The sequence below is a fragment of the Brassica napus genome, chromosome C8 (genome assembly GCF_020379485.1).
Source record: "Brassica napus cultivar Da-Ae chromosome C8, Da-Ae, whole genome shotgun sequence".
Lineage (NCBI taxonomy): Eukaryota > Viridiplantae > Streptophyta > Magnoliopsida > Brassicales > Brassicaceae > Brassica > Brassica napus.
The window spans coordinates 39,622,133-39,645,016 of NC_063451.1; the positions used below are offsets into that span (position 1 = coordinate 39,622,133).

At 39.5% G+C, this 22,884-nt stretch overlaps 4 protein-coding genes across 5 annotated transcripts; 3 read left to right on the forward strand and 1 right to left on the reverse strand.

The window, feature by feature from the left end:
- Positions 1 to 188: 188 nt before the first annotated feature.
- Positions 189 to 2,936, forward strand: LOC106368276 (F-box protein At3g58530). The gene is made up of 12 exons (XM_013808195.3): positions 189 to 496; positions 568 to 627; positions 703 to 786; positions 875 to 1,005; positions 1,090 to 1,165; positions 1,270 to 1,340; positions 1,507 to 1,593; positions 1,688 to 1,760; positions 1,967 to 2,034; positions 2,115 to 2,183; positions 2,273 to 2,378; positions 2,500 to 2,936. Exons 1-12 carry the CDS (start codon positions 326 to 328, stop codon positions 2,563 to 2,565), a joined length of 1,062 nt encoding a protein of 353 aa, XP_013663649.1. The 5' UTR covers positions 189 to 325; the 3' UTR covers positions 2,566 to 2,936.
- A 4,513-nt stretch (positions 2,937 to 7,449) lies between these two features.
- Positions 7,450 to 10,608, forward strand: LOC106368143 (DEAD-box ATP-dependent RNA helicase 52-like). Of its 2 annotated transcripts, none has more exons than XM_013808040.3 (7): positions 7,450 to 7,609; positions 7,843 to 8,594; positions 8,683 to 8,766; positions 8,847 to 9,089; positions 9,283 to 9,450; positions 9,612 to 9,725; positions 9,814 to 10,608. In XM_013808040.3, exons 2-7 carry the CDS (start codon positions 7,893 to 7,895, stop codon positions 10,450 to 10,452), a joined length of 1,950 nt encoding a protein of 649 aa, XP_013663494.1. In that variant the 5' UTR covers positions 7,450 to 7,609; positions 7,843 to 7,892; the 3' UTR covers positions 10,453 to 10,608. The 2 variants fall into 2 exon arrangements, with proteins under 2 accessions (XP_013663494.1, XP_013663493.1); XM_013808039.3 differs by having other exon boundaries at positions 7,452 to 7,639.
- A 77-nt stretch (positions 10,609 to 10,685) lies between these two features.
- Positions 10,686 to 13,996, reverse strand: LOC106368145 (carbon catabolite repressor protein 4 homolog 2-like). The gene is made up of 11 exons (XM_013808043.3): positions 13,513 to 13,996; positions 12,667 to 13,417; positions 12,509 to 12,595; positions 12,348 to 12,431; positions 12,179 to 12,265; positions 11,998 to 12,084; positions 11,833 to 11,886; positions 11,652 to 11,743; positions 11,436 to 11,550; positions 11,198 to 11,345; positions 10,686 to 11,096 (listed from the first exon to the last, which is right to left on the reverse strand). The coding sequence occupies exons 1-11, from the start codon at positions 13,668 to 13,670 to the stop codon at positions 10,951 to 10,953; spliced, it is 1,809 nt and encodes a 602-aa protein (XP_013663497.2). The 5' UTR covers positions 13,671 to 13,996; the 3' UTR covers positions 10,686 to 10,950.
- A 5,883-nt stretch (positions 13,997 to 19,879) lies between these two features.
- LOC106368280 (ketol-acid reductoisomerase, chloroplastic-like) lies at positions 19,880 to 22,871 on the forward strand. The gene is made up of 9 exons (XM_048764786.1): positions 19,880 to 20,259; positions 20,353 to 20,445; positions 20,796 to 20,861; positions 20,995 to 21,135; positions 21,217 to 21,444; positions 21,528 to 21,645; positions 21,729 to 22,036; positions 22,122 to 22,277; positions 22,349 to 22,871. The coding sequence occupies exons 1-9, from the start codon at positions 19,990 to 19,992 to the stop codon at positions 22,712 to 22,714; spliced, it is 1,746 nt and encodes a 581-aa protein (XP_048620743.1). The 5' UTR covers positions 19,880 to 19,989; the 3' UTR covers positions 22,715 to 22,871.
- The last annotated feature ends 13 nt before the right edge of the window (positions 22,872 to 22,884 follow it).

Here is a 22,884-nt window from a genome sequence, read left to right on the forward strand (position 1 = left end):
TTTTTCCTACTAAATTAACCGAATAACCTGAGCTTCAAACCGAACCAAAATTTAGTTCGGTTTACTGTGATGGTTTTTTTTTCTCAAAATCGAAAAACCGAATAAACCGACCCATAAAAACCGTCTAAACCGGATGGTCATGTTTGTTACAGACAGAACCTAAACTAGTTCCGACTTTTGTCGGCGGTGAAACCAAATAAATTTGCATAACCAATCAAGTTCCAACGCGTCGAAACACAACTCGCGTCTCTGGAAGATTTTGCTCGCGCTCTTATAGACTCTAGTCCTGAGGCTGTTTGATTGAAAAACTTGCGATTGGAGAATCATGGAATCGAAGAAAGTGATGGAAGAGGAAGAAGAGATGTGGAGGAGAGAGATAGTAACAAGCGTGATGAGGATAGTGAGCACGAGATTGCCACAGAGAGATCTAATTTCTCTCCTTCTCGTTAGCCCTTGGCTCTATCGCACCCTCGTCTCATACCCTTCCATCTGGCTGGTAAACAAAAGTTTGACACTACTTCTCAGGTCTTTCCAAGTTTTCCATTTCACCAGAATGCTCTTTTTCAGAACATTGATTTGCGTGAGAGGACCAATGCAGGGGATAGGCTCTTAGCTGCTCTGTCTTTGGTTAGTTAAAAACCACAAGTTTGATACTTTGTGTTGTGAGTGTGGGGAATGTTCATTGTGGTTTGAATATTGCAGCCAAGATATCGTCAAGTGAAGCATATCAATCTTGAATTTTCTCAGGGTGTTGAGGACAGTCATCTTCAACTTGTGAAAAGCCAGGTAACTTTTTTGTGCACATTACTACTAGTTATTAGCCGCTTGAATTACTCACAGTGTTGTGTTTTGGGGTGCTGTATGAGCATTTCAGTGTCATGATGCGCTTTCAAGCTTAGAATGCTTGAATCTGAACGGGTGCCAAAAGATATCGGACAGTGGAATAGAAGCTATAACTAGTATATGTCCCAAGTTAAAAGTTATCTCTATCTACTGGAACGTGAGGTAATATTAGGCCTGGCTCAGTTTTTTCACACTTTCTTGCTTTTACCTCATCATAGGAAGCTAATTCTAGATTTTATTTGACAGGGTGACTGATGATTGCATTAGACATCTAGTGAAGAATTGCAGAAACATCATTGATTTGAACCTAAGCGGCTGCAAGGTATCTTAATCAATATATTCTTTGGAGTTTTTATTTCTGATGAGTAGCTATAATTATATCAATGGCTTACACAAATGGGTACCTCCACTCGCTTCTATGTGCAGAGCATAACAGACAAAGGTATGCAACTAGTAGCTGAAAGTTATCAAGACTTGGAGTCACTGAATATCACCAGGTAACTAAAATGTTGCCTAACCCTGTGGTTATTTAATTGTGATGGATAATCCACAACATTGTTGAATAATGTCATTTTTCATTTGTCGATAAAAATGTGATTTACTGATTTGTAAGTTATTTGAATACTTATGGTGTTTGGTCTTGTTTGTTTATGATGTGACCAGGTGTGTTAAGATCACAGATGATGGATTACTTCATGTGCTACACAAGTGTTCCTCTCTCCAGACCTTAAACCTCTATGCTCTTTCAGGGTATCATAAGAAGCATTAGTTCCATTTTTTTCCTTTGCTATATTGAAAATCTAGATGTTCTAAGTTTTGCAACTTATATTGCAATTCTTTGCAGCTTCACAGACGAAGCTTACAAGAAGATATCTCTTTTGGCTGAGCTAAGGTTCTTAGACCTATGTGGTGCTCAGGTATTAGTTAGTGAATCGCATTTCATTTGGTTGCATTGTCCTTTTTAATTTTGTAGAGAAATGTGTTTATTCAAGGTCTTGGATGTCTATCAAATAATACTAAAGTTTCAATTGCTATCCAATTCCATAGACAGATTAAATACATTAGTTAAGATTTTCTGATCTATTATATAGTCTGTAACTAAGAGTGCCACTTTGGTTTTCAGAACTTATCTGATGAAGGGCTTGGTCATATAGCTAAGTGCAACAAGCTAGAGTCTCTCAACTTGACATGGTAAGCTAAGTCTCCCTTTAGAAGAAAGATAATGAGCTAAAAGCTGCGTCTTCATTCCAAATGCTTCTTAAACGTGGCAGGTGCGTGCGTATCACAGATGCAGGTGTGATTACTATTGCTAATAGTTGTACCTCCCTCGAATTTCTTAGGTACTAACTCCAATTCTATAACTGTTTCCTTCATTTTGTTTTATGATTTCTTTTTGCTGACACTTTCAATGAGAAAAAAAAAATTGCAGCTTGTTTGGAATAGTTGGGGTGACTGATAGATGTCTGGAGGCTCTCTCGCACACCTGTTCTGCTACACTCACCACTCTTGATGTCAATGGCTGCATCGGCATTAAGGTGTGTGTACTATAAATATTTTCAATTTTTCTTTTTTCCATCCTCTGCAATGTACAGTTTTTAATTTTGTGGTGATACACTTTGCCTTTACCTAATGTTAACGGCATGATTAATTATGCAGAGACGAAGCCGTGAAGAGTTGCTTCAGATGTTCCCTCGTCTGATATGCTTCAAAGTACACAGCTAATTTGCTCTTTGACTCCGGGACTCTCAACAATGTCTACCCTGTTCTTTGACAAGAGTACAAAGACATCTCTTGGCCTGCCCTTTGTCTATTTTTTCCTACAGTGGAGTGCAGCATGTTGAGTCTGGAGCTTTTGATTAGTCAAGTAATCTCGACGTCCCTTTACGTCCTGATTATATTATGATCTCACACCAGGAAACATTATTGCTACATGTTGGAGTATTGTTTGTACCATCTTGTTCTTTTTTCGTCAGTAGCTCTCGGCTTATGGATGTGCTAGTTTTGGGGAAGAAAGACTATGTTATGGGGAATGTGTTTTTGTTTTTGTAGTCGAGCTATATTTGGTAATTTACTGATACATCTTCCATTTCACATAGGCATAAGCGATCTTTTAAACTCCACAAATACACTTTGTTGGAGTATTTGGTGAAGCAACTTGGTGGCGATACCTCATAAAATAGTTCTGTAGGAAGATCCAATGCCGTAATGGTTAGGTTATTATTCAGCCAATGAAGAGATCCATTTGCAAATGTGGATATTTTATCAATGTTAAATTGATTGTTTACATAGGGAAAGCAAATGCATGTTCGTTCGCCGTTGCTGAGGTTAAAGACGTGGGTCTTAGTAGCAATGTTTCGCATAAATAACATCAGAACGACTTTGTGTGCTCCTGTGGCGATGTCTTTCCTAAATCCTACATTGATTGGTGATTTTGACCGACCTAAAAGTAAAATATAAAACAACATTATTCTGATTATGATATATATGGGTAATGTATTGTTAGGAATTTGATTAGCACACTCGAGGTCGGTTTAATATTTTTATGGATTTTTTTTTTTTTGATTAACCCTGGGTATCCCAGACCCATTGAAAGGTCCAGACTAATCCCAAGGAGAGGTGCAGCCCACGGATAGACCTTCTCTCCGGGTATTCAAATGGGTCCTAAAGCATATGCGCATATCCGTGTTAGGTGACCAGGATAATTGTGACTTAGTTTCGCGCAGCAGGTAGATTGAACCTGAAACGTGTTGGCGTCTCAGTCCCGTCTCCTTACCACTCGACCACAATCACCGAGTCTATTTTTTTCCGTAAAACCTTTAAACCTTTAAAATTTATATTTTAAAATGGCTACTAATTTTTGAAGCAAGTGAATAATATTTTAGGTTTAATCTAATCTATTAAAGTTTAAATTTTTGTATAGTATATATAACTAAATTTTAATAATTAAGACATTGAAACATAAGGTCAGGTTTTGGTCGTGAGCACACCAAGACTTACTGAATTAAAAAGAGTGTTAAGTACCTGACAAGAATGTGTAGTTTCGCAAAAAAAATCAGGAGAAAGTATCCGAAATTTTCTAATTGTTGGGTTAATTATATATATGTATCCAACTATGTCATATTTAGTCACAGCTTTGTTCGATAGGTCAAAAAAACATGTCAATAAATATGACTCTAAATTTTTTTTTTTCTGACAACAACATTCAAATACTAACTAGAATCTCCAGCCGATCTATCAAGCCAAACCGGTGGAGTTGAATCGACATAAAGCAAAGCTGAAGGAGAACTCCTCGCACCACGTGCAAGCTTATCCGCCAAGGTATTGTGTGCTCTAAGAATATGTCTGATCCGAAAATAGGGGAAGAACATTTTACTTCGGTTGAATTCTTCCATGTGTGTAGAAAAGGCAGGCCATTCTTCAGGTGTCGACACCATCTTCACCAGTTGAGAACAATCCGTCACAAAAACTACACCAGAATATTGGAGGGTCTTCATGCATTCCATTGCCCAGATTAGTGCTTCACATTAAGCATGGAGAGGTGATAAACTTCTACGAAGATTCATCGCCCCCATCATGACCTCTGTTGATCCACTCTTTCTACAAAACCACCCTTGTCTTGTGAACTTATCACCCTCTTTCCAAGCGCCATCAATATAACAAACTCTAGAATCTTCCAGGGCTAGAGACTCCGAATGATGTGTATTCCCAGTATAGGAATTCTCTGTAGGAGCCTTAACGGTTAGATGTGCCTCTGTCCACATCCTACTTTCCACCTTTGCCAACCTTAAAATCTCCTGTGGATTAGCATCCTTATTGGAATATATCTTGTCATTTCTAGCCTTCCAAATATACCATAGTAACCATGGAAAATAGTGTAAATCTTCCTCTTTTGGTAATTTCCAAAATAAATAATCCATATTGGTGAAAACAGACGCCGATGGAAAAATCTCTGGAGAAGAGGGAATCCTAGAAAGTGCCCAAGTTTGTAGTGCAGGTGGGCATTCGAAAAGAACATGGTTAGTAGTCTCCTCATCTGCCCCACACGTGCTACATCGTGTATCACAAACAATCCCTCGAGTTGTAAGATTTTTGGACACTGGTAGTGTACCAGAAAGAAATTGCCACACAAAATATCTCAATTTTGGTGGACATTTCAGTTTCCAAGAAAAGGACAATAACGGTTTAATATTAGGTCCATAGAAAATAGTCCTCTGGACTCTATCTGGGTATAAAGATTCCGTTCGAAAACCTGATTTAACCGAATATTTTCCAGATTCCGTAAAGCTCCACCCCACTGTATCTGCTTTTCGAGATCTACTAATTGCTAAACCTCGAATCAATTTGACATCATCGGGATGTATATGGGCATTCAGCAAATCTACATTCCATGAACAATCAATTGGGTTAATGAAATGTTCCACCTTTTTAATAAAGGGTTTAAAAATTGAATATTTGGTTTTGGTATTGCTGACCTCGGGCGAGGAGCGGGAATCCACGGATCTGTCCATACGGAGATGGATTGTCCTGTTCCCACTCTTTTGATTAGCCCTTTTTAACCAGAGATCTAGCTGAGCAGATGCTTCTCCATCCATAAGAGGATGAATATGATCTGTGATCGTCCAAAGGATCTGTATTTCGAAAATAACGGCCTTTAAAAACTTTTGAGAACAAACAATCTGGTTTATCTAGTAACCGCCAGAATTGTTTAGCCAACAGGGCTGTATTAAAATCTTGAAAATCTCTAAAGTTCAGCCCTCCCTCCTCCTTAGGAGTACACACTTTATCCCAGGAAAGCCAGTGTATTCCTTTTTTATTTCCACTTCCTCCCCACCAGAAATGAGAAAGGGTACTTGTTATTTTCTTTGTAACTCCTTTTGGATGTCTGAAACAAGACATTACATGCGTTGGCATCGGTGCAGCCACTGATTTGATCAGAACTTCCTTTCCCCCTTTAGTAAGAAATCTAACTGTCCAGCCATTTACTTTATTATTAACTCGGTCATTCAGGTAACCAAAAATTTGTATTTTAGATCCCCCAAGACTTTCTGGTATTCCTAAATAATTGCTCATCCCTCCTACACTAGTAATCCCCAGAATATTATGAATATCTGCTCTAATATTATCTGGGACCTTATGACCAAATTGAACCGATGATTTCTGAAAGTTAATTTGTTGGCCAGAGGCTGCCTCATACTCTTTGAGTAGTTTTAAAATTATACCACATTCCTCCTTTGTAGCCTTACAGAAAAATAAACTATCATCCGCAAATAAGAGATGAGAAATATTTGGACTGCTTCTAGCAATTTTCAGTCCCGTTAATCGTTTCTCACGCTCCTCTTTCTTAATATTTACTATGAGGGCTTCAGTACACAAGATAAATAAATATAGAGACAACGGATCGCCTTGTCTTAACCCTCTCTGTGGGACAATATGCCCTTTCGGCTGTCCATTCAATAAAACCTGATAATTAACTGAAGAGATGCATTGCATCATTAGGGTCACCCAATCACTCGAGAAACCCATCTTTAATAGTAAACGCTTGATAAAAGGCCACTCTACACGGTCATAAGCCTTACTCATATCCGTCTTAATTGCTAAGAACTTATCTTTGCATGCCTTGTTTGTGCGGAGACCATGAAACATTTCCTGAGCAATAAGAATATTATCCGAAATAAATCTTCCAGATACAAACGCAGACTGAGTTTCCGATATCAGCTTTGGTAGCAAACCTTTTAGCCGCTGACATAATACCTTGGAAATAATCTTATACCCAACGTTACATAAACTAATTGGTCTCAATTCAGTCATCCTAATGGGTCTCACCGTTTTGGAAATAAGACAAATATTCGTCATATTTAATTTATCCTCAAAAACTCCTGAAGTAAGGAAATTATTAACCATATTTACCACGTCCTCTTTGATGATTGACCAGGATTGTTGAAAGAAAAGTGCAGTCATTCCGTCTGGTCCAGGGGCTTTTTCTGGATGCATCATAAATAGTGATGCTTTAACCTCCTCTTCCGTAGCCTCAGCCGTAAGTTTCCGATTTTGACCATCCGTAATCGAAGAAGGGACTTCCTCTAGGAAGCTATCAAAATCCTCTGGGGATGACGTGTGGAACAAATCCATAAAATATTTTACTGCAACTTCTTCCACCTTGGACTCAGAATTAACCCAACTTCTTTCTTCATTATATGACTCTTAATTAATAGACTAAATAGATTAATAATCATAATACCCTGTAGTGATACGTAAGGCCGTTTTGGAAGGCTTGAGGAAGCCACGTTAATTAATTAAAGTGGGCCCAAAATAAGAAAATCCTGTCAAACGTTGGAGTCCATTAGGTTATGTTAGTCCCCACCATCCGACTGTTCAATGTCTCAATCTCTGCAACCGATTGGAGATGAGGTGAGAATCAGATTGAGTGAGAGATAGAATAAATAATTAAGTAAATTAATTTCTAAATTTGTCAGTAATTAACTTTAATCCAGACCAAAATGAATATTCGTCTCTATCCAATCCGTGCTCGCCGTTCTTGTCACGCGCCAAGATAATTACCGCCGACACGCAGTTTACTTCGTTACAGCTACGCCGGCACGCTTTTCATTACTTGAAAAAAAAAAGGTTCATGGAAATACAAATATCTCTTCGTCTTTTTGCTCATTTCCCAGAAACCTTGTTTCATTCAGCTGCTTCGTGTGCGATCGCGAGAAGAAAGGAAAAAAAAAAGAATAGGGTTTATAACTTCCGTACATCATTGATCTAGGTTTGCTTCCTATTCGAGTTTAGTAAAAAGGTCTAGGCTTTATCTCTCTCTCTGTGCATGGTTTATGCAGCGATGCTCTGTTCGATTTAGTTTTTGCTTCTAGGGTTTAAGTGATTTGTGGTTTTAGGACATGATTGTTCTTAGTTCTTCGTGAGATTGTGTTCTGTTGTTTTTGTTATTTTGTCACAGCTTCGACAGTGTTCTAACTGAATGTTTATAACCATCTTCTCCAGGACATTGCTTCGAAGAACAAGACATTAGTTGTAAGTTGTAATTTGCAAGTATGAGTTCATCATGGGCTGATGTTTCTGAACCGGAGAGACCACCACCATCTGGTTGGGGTGGAGGTGGTTACGGTGACTCTCGTCCGTCCAGAACCAACTACGTTCCTCCGCATCTTAGGAGCCGTCCACCGTCTTCAGACTTTGCTGCTCCTTCACATGGTAACGAGCGTGGGGGATACGGTGGTAGAGTAGGTCGTGGCTCAGGCTATGTAGGTAGAGGAGGAGGTGGTGGTGGTGGTTGGAATAACAGAAGTGGAGGTTGGGACCGTAGGGACACTGAAACGAACCCTTTTGGCAACGATGTGAATGCAGAGCCGGCGGCTGTTAACGAGCAGGAGAACAACACAGGCATCAACTTTGAAGCTTATGAAGATATTCCCATCGAGACGAGTGGGGATAATGTGCCACCGCCCGTTAATACATTTGCGGAGATTGATCTCGGAGAGGCTCTGAATCTCAATATTCAGAGGTGCAAGTACGTGAAGCCGACCCCTGTGCAGCGTAACGCTATTCCCATCTTGGCTGCTGGGAGGGATTTGATGGCTTGTGCTCAGACAGGGTCTGGGAAGACGGCTGCGTTTTGCTTTCCGATTATTAGTGGGATTATGAAGGAGGAGGAGCATGTTGAGAGACCGCGTGGAGTTCGGGGAGTCTATCCACTTGCTGTTATTCTCTCACCAACCAGGGAGTTGGCTTGCCAGGTCTGAATCACTGCTAAAATATCAAAGTCTATCTATGTGCATCATTTGTAGATTCATAAAAATACGTCTTTTATGTTTTTTTGGGTAGATACATGATGAAGCGAGAAAGTTCTCATATCAGACTGGTGTGAAGGTTGTGGTTGCTTATGGAGGAACACCAGTCAACCAACAGGTTAATGTTACTACTGCTACATTTCATGATGGTAAGTCTAGTGCTCTTGCTAATCTGATCTTGTTTTGCTGTTTTAACAGATAAGGGAGCTTGAAAGGGGAGTTGATATTCTTGTTGCAACACCTGGGAGATTAAACGATTTGCTTGAGAGAGGTAGAGTCTCACTACAGATGGTGAAATACTTAGCACTTGATGAGGCGGACAGGATGCTGGACATGGGTTTTGAACCACAAATCAGGAAGATTGTTCAGCAGATGGACATGCCTCCTCCTGGTGTCCGGCAGACGATGTTGTTCAGTGCTACATTTCCTAGGGAGATACAGGTTTGTGGAACTCTTTCACATGTCATTTTCTACTTACCGGAGAAGAGATTCAGCTAATTATCTCTTGAATCTTAGCTGTTATGTGCTGTTTGTTCTGCTTGCTTGCTGTATATCTCTGACTACTGGTACTGCAATAATAACTTAAAACTTACATAATCTGGAGGAAATGATTAATTTTAATTTTTATGTGCAGAGACTTGCCTCTGATTTTCTTTCAAATTACATATTTCTGGCTGTCGGGAGAGTGGGGTCAAGTACGGATTTGATTGTCCAAAGAGTAGAGTTTGTCCACGATTCTGACAAAAGAAGCCATCTGATGGACCTTCTTCATGCTCAGAGGGATAATGGTAACCAACGAAAGGTAATGCACACGCTTATATGTTTGGTTTCGTGGTTAAAAGTGTACATAGTTAATACTAGTGGCCCTTTCGGTCTCATCGTTCTGTTTCATCGTCTCTTTGTTCTACGTGATGAATTGCAGTTCAAAAGCACCTTGACGATCCTGATTATTTTATTTTACAGCAAGCTTTGACTCTAGTATTTGTGGAGACAAAGAAGGGAGCTGACTCGTTGGAGAATTGGTTGTGCATTAATGGATTCCCAGCTACGACCATCCACGGTGATAGGTCTCAACAGGTTAGTGAGTTTTTGATATAAAGAGGATACTGTAGAGTATAGTTCACTTCAGTGCAACCAGACCTAAAACAGTTGTTATGCATACAAGGAAAGAGAAGTGGCGCTGAGATCATTCAAAACCGGGCGGACACCTATTCTTGTTGCAACCGACGTAGCTGCACGTGGGCTTGACATTCCACACGTTGCTCATGTTGTTAACTTTGATCTACCGAACGACATCGACGACTATGTCCACCGTATTGGACGAACAGGACGTGCAGGCAATTCAGGGTTGGCAACTGCTTTCTTCAACGACAACAACACATCAATGGCCAAGCCACTCGCCGAGCTGATGCAAGAAGCAAACCAGGAGGTCCCTGACTGGCTGAGTCGGTACGCATCTCGTGCTTCATTTGGAGGTGGTAAGAACAAGCGGTCTGGTGGGCGGTTTGGAGGCCGTGACTTCAGGAGAGAATCTGGTGGCTATGGAGGCGGACCCCGTGGTGGCTATGGAGGCGGTCCTGGTGGTGGCTATGGAGGCGATTATGGTGGAGGCTATGGAGGCGGTCCCGGTGGTGGCTATGGAGCAATGCAAGGAGGGTATGGAACTGTACCAGGTGGTGGATACGGGACGATTCCTGGTGGTTATGTACCTTACGGTAGAGGAGGTGGTGCTTACTATGGTGGAGGATATGGAACTGTTCCTAACCAAGGGTATGGTCCTGGAGTGGCTAGTGCTTGGGACTAAGCTTGTCTACTTCAATTCTTCAAGAGCCGACTATGTCGTCTCTTATTTATCTCTGTTGTTTCACTAATAGAGAGCATCCATGTTTATCATGTAGAAACCAGTGTTAGCTTGTTCACTGAAAGTAAAAAACTCCTAGTCTACTATTATTCTCACGAATTCTCTAGTGCTGCAAGCATATATAAGTTGATCTAACTAAAACCATAACTTTACTAAAAATGGAAGGAGAGATTAAATAGCAAATGGATATCTCTTAATATTGACTGATCAAAATGACAAGGTTAGACAAAGAAAGGGACACAGAGGTCATTATAAAGAATGACCAACATCAGAAAGTGATATCTGCCTTTTTACTTTGGATCAGAAACACTTTAGACCTTTTGTGCCGTCTCTGTCTTGATCTGATTTTGAAAACAGGAAAACAAACAAAAAAATAAAAAAGAGAAGAAAACTATCTGTAAGCGATTTGCCAAGGTGAAAAGGAAGGTGGTGGAGCTCCGGTTAGCGTCTGGTCCTAGGCATGCATCGAAACTCAGCTAAGAGTGCAATGTGACTAGAAGACCATTCCGGGGAAGGAAGAGCTGTATCCTTTCTCAATCCATCTTCATCTAGCAACTCCAATAAAGACTCCACCATTAACGTATCCGCTGAAACCAAAACAATACAAACCTTCCTGCTTAGCTTAGTTAACTCATTATTTTCCTTATGTAGTCTAAGAGGGAGAGGAGAGTTAGAAAATGGTGGGAACCTGTATAAAATATATAGTCATGAGTGCCAATGAAGTCCCTTGTGCAATTGGTAAACAAAGGCTCGTTCGTATTAAGATCCATTTTCCTTCTGTGTTGTTCCAATCCAATACCCATTACTGATCTCACAAACGATGAGTACGCACTCACCTGAAAACAAATGCTCTTTATCAAAGATCCAGAAAAGAGGCAGAAAAAAAAAACAAAAGGTATATTAACTGAAGAAGAAGAAAATGTTACCAGAGGCAGTTGATGAGTCAGTTTGGTTTGAGGACGCAGGATCCCAAGGGGATCAACCAATAGATCTGGGTGTTGTGGGTCAACCTTTCCATATACAAGAAGTGAATGAGGAGCACTGCAATCAAAATTCCAATAATAGAGTTTAGCTTTTCTCCACCAATAGTCATAAAGAGAATACTCATATTGAAGTCAGGACTCGGGAGAATTAACAAAAACCTCCCGGGAAGCGTATTGAAGTCTCCACATACAAGCATGGGAATATCAGCACTAGCCGCTATTTTCTCTAGCCCCTTTAATAACGTATGAACCTAAACTCAAAGGAGTAAAAATACATACAGTGAGATGTATACTAATTCTCTTGAGGTCATTGAAACTTGAGATAGAGAGATGCACATACCTGCCAGAGCTTCACGTCCTTCAGCTCTTGTTGAACATTAACATGTGTGTTTGCCTACACCCCAACAAGTTACATCAACAAAATGCGACGCAAAGATCAAGAACAGAAAAATAACTGAACAATCTTCTCAACAAAATTGAATGTGATGAGAAAGGGAAACTCTACCACACAGATAAGCTGGCGCTTCCCAGAGGCATCAGTAGGTTGATTACCAAACTTCGCTTCAAGAACAACTATCAACGCAATGTTATCCTACGACATAACAATCATCCAAATCAGTCATGTACAAACTAACTCTCTAATAATCAGCTGCGCCCAAAATAACGTATAGCATTGTCAAAACTACCTTCACAAGTCGGTTTAAAGCACTTCTCTTCTGAGCAGGAGGGATGATAGCCTCAGTCAAAGACTGAGCAGCCTTGTTGAATTCAACCTGGATTATTAACCGTCCCAAAATTAGTATGAGGATCAAAATAAGGTAGAGCGAGTAAACATATAGAAGAACAGATACAAACATCATATTTCTTGACATGTGCAAATCTATCCCTTCTGAAAAACGTTGCACATCCATCAATTGCACTTGTACTTCCGCTGAGAACCTACCAACAAAGTAAGTTACAGTTAAGAGATTTTCCAACATTAAAGGAAGGAAGCTTCTGGAATCAATGAACCCAACCTCATTAGTCTTCCTCTTGTAAAGAGCTTGATACCCATGCTTATCCAACTCCGGAGCAAAAATTTCATGGAAATGATCACTTTGTACCTGCCAGATAAATAAATAAGAACCAACATTTTTTCATTTCCAAAACTTAAAATGGTGAGCCGAGACAATACCTCTTGAAGGCAGACAACATCAGCTCGATAAGCAACAATCTCCCTCAACAAATTCTGCCTTCTATAAGGCCAAGAAAGAGCCCAAGTAGGACAGTAACTGTAAAGCTCGCTACTCGCAGAAGTATCAGACAATATATTGTAAGAAAGAACAGTGAACGATCCTGCAGACTGAATCCGACCATCTTGATCCAAGTGACCACCCACCACATCAGCTCCATTAACAGGGATAAGCCTCCGAGGCCTCGGAGAAGGAGCAGGAATCACACGCGAAGTCATAATCGTACTAGGATGCCCCACAGACTGCTTACTCTCGGCAACAGCCACCACACACTCGAACTTCAACACGTAGCCAATATCATCAGCCGTCGGCGTGTACGTTTTGCAACCCCCGACCTCGACCAGCGTCTCTCCTCCGTTCTTCTGCGCGATGCTAGAAGGATAAAACGGCGTCGGTGGCCCGTTGAGACTCGACATTGAAGCAGACAAGGTGCTGGCGAGGACACCAGAGGCGGCGCTGTTGGCACGTGACAAGTCATTATTATTATCTTCTTCGCTGTTACCGTTCTCAGCGGCTGCACGCTCGTGCAGAGTCTTGTGGTGCTGCCACGCGTCGGTAAAGCATTTGGGAGAGCAGTGGTAGCTTTTGGAGACGAGAGCTGGACGCTTCGAGCAGAAGACGCATTGCAAAGTGGCTTGCTCCGTCGGGTGGACGCTGCAGATCGTTACTTTCTTATCGCTCTGTACACGAAACCTAAATCGAGAAAGAAGGAATCTTTAAGATCAAAATCGAAACTTTGATGAAACCCAATTCGGGGATTGGGTTAAAGGGAGGAGCTTTATTGTTACCATCTGTATCGGAGGAAGTAGCCTTCGAGGGGAGAAGACTCAGGGACATCTTCGGTGGCGGCGGACTTATCGGGGCGGCGGACGAGGACGTAAGGGGTTAGCTCGCAGCCCACGATGGGAATTTCGGAAGGGAGGTGAACTCGGATCACGCTAAGCATTGCAGAGTAGCAGTAGCGAAGAAGAGAATCGAATGTGTTGAGTGAGGCTGATCGAACATTTACTTTGACCTAAAAACCCTAGATTTTATTTGTCTCTCTCAGTAACAAACCAACTTAGATCTTTGAGAAAAGTAAGAAAATAAAAGGAATTGAGAATTAAAACTTGAAAATTTGAGAATCCGAGAAAAATCTTTTATTTGTTAGAGTAGAGATGTGGATCTTTGAGAAGAGTTCATGGATCGATTCTCACGCTGATAATGGGGAAAAAATATCAATCAAAGAGGATCAATCGTATAGAGAAAATAAAAACTACTATTACATTGGAGGACCCAAGAAAATTATTTTTATATTGATTTAATATTATATAATTTTTTTTGTTGTTTTTCTGTGTGGAGGTAATTAAAACTTTCAAAGGAATTTGGTTTTGGCGCTGAAATTTTGAAGAAAGTAAAGCAATTTTTTTTAAAAAAAAAACTCAATTCATGGAGAAGAGACAAAACTGTTATTAACCATTGTACATTGAGATTTAATGGTTTGTAGTTTCCCCTACCGGTAATAGAAAAAAAAAAACTTGAGAAAAGTAGATGAGTGCTCAACAACACCTTCACTAAAATGCAGTGCAATTTTCTTCTTGGTGATCAAGAGTCAAACACACCTTGCATATTTATTTCAATATATCCAAGTCTGATTAAAACCAAGTAAATAGTCAAACCATGATTTGTGTTTGAATCAGCTGGTTTACGGTTTAAATCAACCCCTACTACGGTTATGAATGGGAGCTTTTTTCAAAAATTATATAATCACAACTTCAGAGAAAGTCTTGAGTTTGGCAATTGTACAGATGGTGTGGTCACTTTCTCAGTACCAAGCAATCCAAACTTTGATCAGTCACATAACTCACAAAACTATATTTTTTTGTATGGTTAAAACTATATTTAGCTTCTTGTTCTTTTTCCTTCTCTACTTCTTCTCGCTTTGTATCTAAATCTTGATGTTCAGACGATCTTTGGAGGCCGAGGCTTGATGGAGCCTTTTAAGCAGTTGTGGCAGGAGAAAGTGGTCAAGGAGGTGGAGGCGGAGGGGTGATCGAAGGAAGAGATTTCAATGGCTCTTATCCTCCAACGAGAGATTACTCAGACTCTTCTCTACCAACTTAGACTTTGTCTCTTTATCACTCCTCTGTTTCAATCATTTCAATGTGAAAAAAAAAAAAACAAGAAACAGAACATGTATCTAGCGCAATAACTGTATAACGGCCCGACCACCCACGGCTAATGGGCCACCCACGTACGCTCTCTCGGTCCGTGGGTCCCATCCCATCCCACGGTCGGTCCGTTAATTTATGAAGGCTTGAAATCATTGTTTACTAACCCTGCAATCACCACCCGACCTTTTCCCATGCTTTGGCCTCACTCGCACGCTATCGCGAATCACTTCACGATAGGTCACTCATCCTTCCACTACTCCAGCTCAAGCATGCTTAACTCTAGAGTTCTTTCAGGATGTGCTCCGGAAAAGGTAAGTCAACTTTGGTGACAGAGGTAGTCAAATCAATTCTCTTAAGCCTTTTCACATATCACAACTCGGGATGTTACAATTCACCCCCTCTCAAAAAACGCAACGTCCTCGTTGCGCTCCACGACAGGTCTCAAGACGCCTCTCAGGTCATAACTGAGATGGTTAACCAGCTCTGATACCACTTATAACGGCCCGACCGCCCACGGCTAATGAGCCACCCACGCCCGCTCTCTCGGCCCGTGGGCCCCATCCCATCCGACGGTCGGTCCGTTAATTTCTGAAGGCTCGAAATCATTGTTTACTAACCCTGCAATCACCACCCGACTTTTTCTCATGCTTTGGCCTCACTCGCACGCTATCGCGAATCACTTCCCGATAGGTCATCCATCATTCCAGTGGCGACGAAACATCAATTTATGATGGTGGTAGCTCCTTATCTAGTGACTACAACTCGTCTTGCTATCCTTGAGGTTTGCTATAGATTTCAATATGGATTCAATTTGTCCAAATTTTGTATTTCAAGCTTTAAACAATTATCATTGATATATGAATCGATATTTTCTTCGTTTTATGTTACTCTAGTTATGATGTTTAAGAAAATATCCCTGAAATATACTTATTATGAGTTTTATATTTTTAGCTAACAAATTGATGATAAGTTGATTAGTGAACCTAACAAAATTATTTATTAATGCATATTAACTATAGGATAATTGCATTGTATAACAAGAAAATATAATCCACACAAGTATATCAAAGCATTGTTTGAATATGCTTATGTGAATTTTTTATTTCTCGTAGGTTATTAAAATTTTAAATATTTTTACATAATATTTGATTAAAAAACTTTACAATGTCTTATATAAAAAGGTATATAGCATCTTTGGCTGTTCTTTCTTATTTATTGATTTGGTAAATTTATATTGTCGTAAGTTGATGTGTTTAAAATAGTCCTTTGTAAGAAATTTTAATTTTTTTCTTCCGAAGCTTCTGATAATGTATGTTGTATTGTCGAAGTAAAATCTTTAAAAAGAAAAGGAAAATTAAGGCGAGTAATAATTTTCCTACCGTTGGTTGACTAAAAAAAACTACAAAGTATATCTCTTTTTTTTTAATGAATGTTATCTGCAGCTGTTTATGAATCAAAGAATCAAACTCATGAAACTAAGAGACAAAATTCCTATGATTAAGGATCCACTCTAGATCCAAACCATATTGCAAGCCCTTCCTCCATTTTCCCCTTTCTTTGGAGTGAAAGCAACCAAAGCCTAACAGTTTTGTCCACAAACTTTGCTAGACATTGAGCTTCTCTTTCTTGCTCACCATGTCGTCGGGTGTTGCGCTCTATCCATATTGAGTGAACAGCTGCTTGGAAAACATACCGAAAAAGGAAGTTCTTTATGGGAGTAAGCCCCGGCCTGGTGATGATCGCAATGAGCTGACTCCAGTATGTGGTGAATCTGTTTTGCAACAAACCCTCCGCAAGAGCCTTCCAGATCTGTCTTGTGTACCTGCAGCTGAAGAATAGATGTTCACGGGTTTCTTCAGCTTCATTACACAGAGTGCAGGTTGCATTTATCCCAGTGTTCCATAGCCGCATTTTGTCTCCAGTTTGCAGTCTGTTGAGCACATCAATCCAGACAAGAAAGGAGAACTTTGGAGTCGAATGGGTGAACCAGATGCCATTGCTCCAGTTGCAGCTTGGTGGTATTGGCAAATTTGTTCCCAGGTTCTTTTAGCATAAAATCTATTTACAAATCTGCCTTCCTCTTGATTCCATAGAGCAATGTCATCACCTTGGTTCGCAGCCAACCGAAGAGTCTCTATTTCATTCTCCACCTCATTTAAAATTCTCACTTTGTGCCTTCTCCTTCTTCATTGTCTACCAAGAACATCTGACACTAAGGCATTATCAACGATGCCTAACTCAATCAGGCCGCGATCACCGAGAGCAACTTTGAGGCGACCATGCTTGGACCAGACATCATACCAGAAGGAAGTATCCCTACAAGAAAATACTAGTATTGCAAAAGTCTATATTTTGTTGCAAACATAGAAATTGCAACGAAGTCTCAACAAATTTTATCTTGTTGTTGATTGAGTGTTGCAAAATCATATTTGTTGCATAAATATTGCAAAATTTGCAATAAATTATGTTCTTGTTATATTTGTTGTATTAATGTGATGAAAAAGTTGTAGCAAACTTAAAGCAAAATTACAATGTTTATTTGCTACTCCACGTCGTTGTAAATCATTGCTACAAAACACATATAGCAAGCACTATTGCAAATTTCTAACAATTATTTATTAAAATATATTTCAACTATAAATATATATTGTAGATATTTTGCAACAATAATCAAAACAATTTTTTTATACTATTATATGCAACAATTTGCTTTTTGAATTATTACTACAATTTATAGTCCAATGCAACGTATGGTTGAATTGTTTATTTTGTAATGTGCATTGGTTTTCTTTTCACGGGTATAATTTTTTTTTTTTTAATATTTTCTACCTGATTAATTAAAATCATAATACGCTGGTTAGTTGAATAAAAATCATATTAAACAGATTATTAGATAAATCTTGTAACAACTAAAATAACCATATTTTTAACAATCAAAGACGAAACCACCCAACAAATTATAATTACTTTTACTAAATAAATCAAATACAAAAAATGAGAGATTGTTTTTTTACACCCATCGATTGTGAGGACAAAATATTTTTCATTATTTGCTCTATTTCTTCAAGCTTCTCTATCCTTTTTGACGAATGCTGCTCTTGGAAGATCTTTTCTAAAGATATCAGAAAATTCACCACTGATTAGAATGATTGTTGAACATAAGAATAATGTAATTAAGAAAAAAAAAATTATAAGACACTCAAAAGAAATAATTATAAGCCTCACAGACTTTTTGACTACTAAACATACATCAAATTAACTGAAATAATCTGACTCAAGTAAAAGCTAAAACATAAGTTTGTGTTATCTTGATCTGAGAATATGCCAACAAACACACACCTGATCCTTATACTCGTCTAGTGAAACTGGAAATGCTATAGTAAATATAGAAATGTATGTGTGTGGCTTATAATTATAGATAGAGATTTGGGCTATGTATTTGTTTGTATTCCAGAGAAAGTTTGGAATAAATATAGAGACATAGAAAGCAGAATGACATATATATAAATGTACAAGCGTAAATCTAATCGTGATTAAAAAAAAAAGTAATCGTGAGAATATTTGATCCAAATTTGTACTTATCTAAAGAAGATTCTGAATTGTTAGATAACTGAATATCAAGAAGGTTGTTATTAGTTTGATTAGAATATTTATTACTATTTTAAAATATTTTTAATGAAAATCAAACGTGGAAATAGGCTATGCGTAAAATTTTCTCGGTTGTGGATATGCACAAAACCTAATCATTATGAAAACATATATTGAGCTGAATCAAATGGATATAAACTAGACCAAAAACATTCATCATTCTCAAATCATACTTAGGTTTAATAAAAGAAGTTAATAGTATAGCAAGCCAAAACTAATTAATTTATATAATATGTATTTATCAACACCTGGACCAAATAAAACAGAGACTAACCACGGTTCTGATTAAGAGTTACAAAATCCAAAATATATAATTGTCACGCTTGTCATAAGAGTTCTTCTAAATTGTTACATACTTGCCATATTTTTTTAACGCAAAACAACGTGAACTCATTATCGTTGAATAGTTCTCACAAATTTACAATTATGATATAATTGTGATGTATGGTCATCATTACAAAATATTTGCAAAAATTGTTGCAAATTTTTAACAAAAAATAAAAGTTGCAGAATTATGTTTCAATATCCAACCTTTCTTGTAGTGTATGTTTCCCATTCCCTACTTCCATCCGGAGAAACTGTGTTGCAAGTTCTCGATGCTTGAGAAGTTTCCTCCAAACCCATGAGCCAGAGGTTGTAGTACTGCTGACTGACCAAAAGGATCCCTTCCTGATGAGATAGCAATGAATCCAACGGACCCATAACAAAGCTTTTTCAAAAGAGCTTCGCCATATTAGCTTCAAGTAGAAAACGGTGTTCATTTCCTTCAGCGGTCTTATTCCCAAAGCTCCCTCATTTTTTGGCAAACATAGATCCTTCCAACAGAGTTTTGCTTTTGATGATTTGAGCTCAGGGCCTGACCAAAGAAAGGCTGAACAGAGGCTCTCAATATCCTTCAGGCAACTGCTTGGTAGGGTGAAAGCTTGCATCCATAAATTGGTCATGCTGGTAATGACAGAGTTGATGAGTTGCAATCTACCGGCGTGGGAGAGAAATCTTCTGATCTTCTCAATCAGAGGCATGTAGTCACTGATGGTCGTACGCTTTGTGAGCAAGGGAATACACAAGTAGCGGACTGGTAAACTACAAAGTATCAATATATAGTAATTCTTTTTTTGTTTGACATAAAAGGTTATTCCATTCAATAAATTGTAATTCAAGTTTTCTTACTTTCATATATTTACAGATGTGCATTCTGGACCTCCTTGACATTGTTCTTGTATTCATAATAGTTGACTCAACAGTACTCAAGGTTTTTTACTTCATGGGCCGTCGTAACTAATAAGGCTATAGGCCCATTATAGATGTGGTGGACAAATCTGTTTTTGATCGATGTGCGTCTCTTCGTGGTGTTGAGTAGGTAAAAACTGAGTGTTGGTGTCAGTGTGTGAGCGTGGTCCCTTTATTAATTAATTAATCTGCTCCTCCTCTCGCAGACGTTTTGCTACACTTAGAGATAACAAGATGGCGGCTGCAACTTCATCCATCGCTCCTCCCCTCTCATGCCCATCCAAAGCCCTTAGGTCATCGAAAGCCACAAGCTTGGCTTTTGGTTTCGTCTCGTCTACTTCAAAGTCACTGAGGTCGCTCACTGCCACCGTCCCTGGAAATGGAACCGGATCTTCCCTCTCCGCGAGAATGGTTGCGTCGTCTGCGGTCAGAGCACCTGTGTCTCTCGATTTCGAGACGTCTGTGTTCAAAAAGGAGAAAGTCTCTCTCGCTGGCTACGATGAGGTTGTTCTTCTTTTTCACCCTACGCTTTCTATTAAAAGTCTGCTCTTTTGAGGGTTTGTTAATTGAATGTTGATGTGAATGTGTTTGTTTTAGTACATTGTGAGAGGAGGAAGGGACTTGTTCAAGCATCTTCCTGATGCTTTCAAAGGGATTAAGCAGATTGGTGTCATTGGCTGGGGCTCTCAGGTATATATATCTCTTTGTGCTTTGCTTAGTCAACATGTTTATGGTTTGGATACTGCTCACTGATTTGTGGGTTCGTTACTTTAAGACGCAAAGCTAACAACTTTAACGAGGTTTTGTTTTGTTAACTAATAATTTATCCTCCAAATAGCTTGAAACTTAGCTATGACTTTTGTTTACACTGGAAGATAGTTTCTTGATCACTTCATGGGAATAAAAAATTGGTGATAATTGAAGTGTTTTTATTTAGACTGTGTTGATATAATTGGGTTTGCACGGTGTTGATATAATTGGGTTTGAATGGGCAAATTGAAATAGATACTGTCTCGTGCTAACTGAATGTATGTTTGCAGGGACCTGCTCAAGCTCAGAATCTAAGGGATTCACTTGTGGAGGCTAAGTCTGACATTGTTGTTAAGGTACTAATCCCCAACCTGATGTGTAGGCTTCATTCTTTTGTTTTTAATTAGAATGTGTCTTTTGCTTTCTGCTGTTACTTGAAGGCTAGGCCCTGACTTGGTTTCCTTTTTTTTTTCTCGGATGGAAATGTAGATTGGGCTTAGAAAGGGATCTAAATCGTTTGAGGAGGCACGTGCTGTTGGCTTCACCGAAGAGAGTGGTACTTTGGGTGATATATGGGAAACTATCTCTGGCAGCGATCTTGTATTGCTTTTGATCTCTGATGCTGCTCAGGTTAGTGCATTTCAGAATCTTCATTATCTTGCTCCTTGTGTATTTCTACGTTTGATTCTAGTGCATATTGTTTTTTCTCAGGCTGATAACTATGAGAAAATATTCTCACACATGAAGCCAAACAGCATTCTCGGCTTGTCACACGGGTTTCTACTAGGGCATTTACAGTCAATGGGACTTGATTTCCCAAAGAACATCAGCGTGGTAGCTGTTTGCCCTAAGGGAATGGGTCCATCCGTTAGGAGGCTTTATGTCCAAGGCAAAGAAATCAACGGTGCTGGAATCAACGCTAGTTTTGCAGTCCACCAGGTACTCTCTCTCTCTCTCTCTCTATACAGCTAAAGCTATTTATACCTTCCTGTGCTCATTTTTTCCTCACTATATCTTTGCAGGATGTTGACGGTAGAGCCGCTGATGTTGCTCTGGGATGGTCAGTAGCACTTGGTTCTCCGTTTACTTTTGCTACTACTCTTGAGCAAGAGTACAAGAGTGACATCTTCGGAGAAAGAGGTGAGTCTGGACCTCACTTATAAACTTTATTTCTATAGCTCAATCCTATACTTAAAACCTATCTTCTTGTTGTTTGTTAATAGGTATTTTGCTTGGTGCGGTTCACGGAATCGTGGAGTCTCTCTTTAGAAGGTACACTGAGAATGGAATGAGCGAAGACTTAGCTTACAAGAACACAGTAGAGTGCATCACAGGAACAATCTCAAGGACTATCTCTACTAAGGGCATGTTGGCTGTCTACAACTCCTTCTCTGAAGAAGGCAAAAAGGACTTCGAGACTGCATACAGCGCATCCTTCTACCCTTGTATGGAGATTCTCTACGAATGTTACGAGGATGTAGCAGCTGGCAGCGAGATCCGGAGTGTTGTCTTGGCCGGTCGTCGCTTCTATGTAATATAACTCATCTTTCAAACTTCTTGTTTCTAACATTTACACAAAACACAGTTCCTTGATGGCTTTTACTTGCTTGTAACAGGATAAGGAGGGATTGCCTGCATTCCCGATGGGTAAGATTGATCAGACAAGAATGTGGAAGGTCGGTGAACGTGTCAGGAAGTCCAGACCAGCTGGTGACTTGGGTCCGTTGTATCCCTTCACCGCTGGAGTTTACGTTGCCCTTATGATGGCTCAGGTATGTATATATGTACGTCTTTTTATTTATATTCGGATTGGTTTCTGTTCTAAATCTTGATTCATTGTTAGATTGAGATCTTGAGGAAGAAGGGTCACTCATACTCGGAGATCATCAACGAGAGTGTGATTGAATCTGTTGATTCTCTCAATCCGTTTATGCACGCTAGAGGAGTGTCCTTCATGGTGGACAACTGCTCGACCACAGCGAGATTGGGATCGAGGAAATGGGCACCGAGGTTCGACTACAACCTGACTCAACAAGCTTTGGTGGCTGTGGACAGTGGTGCACCAATCAACAAAGACTTGATAAGCAACTTCTTTGCTGATCCAGTCCATGGTGCTATCGAGGTCTGTGCACAGCTCAGGCCTACCGTTGATATCTCTGTGCCTGAAGATGCAGATTTTGTTCGACCTGAGCTGCGTCAGTCTAGCTGAGTGAAGGGTTGAATGATTATTATCAGTTTCTTTTGATGTAACGTTTTAAAAAAACAAAGACAAAAGGGTTTTGGAAGGTTTAGGCGTGAGTGTTTCGTTTTGGACGGTTTGAATAATGATGTCTCTTTGTCTCTTAATGGAACGTTCTCTTATGTTCTGTCTGCTTTGGT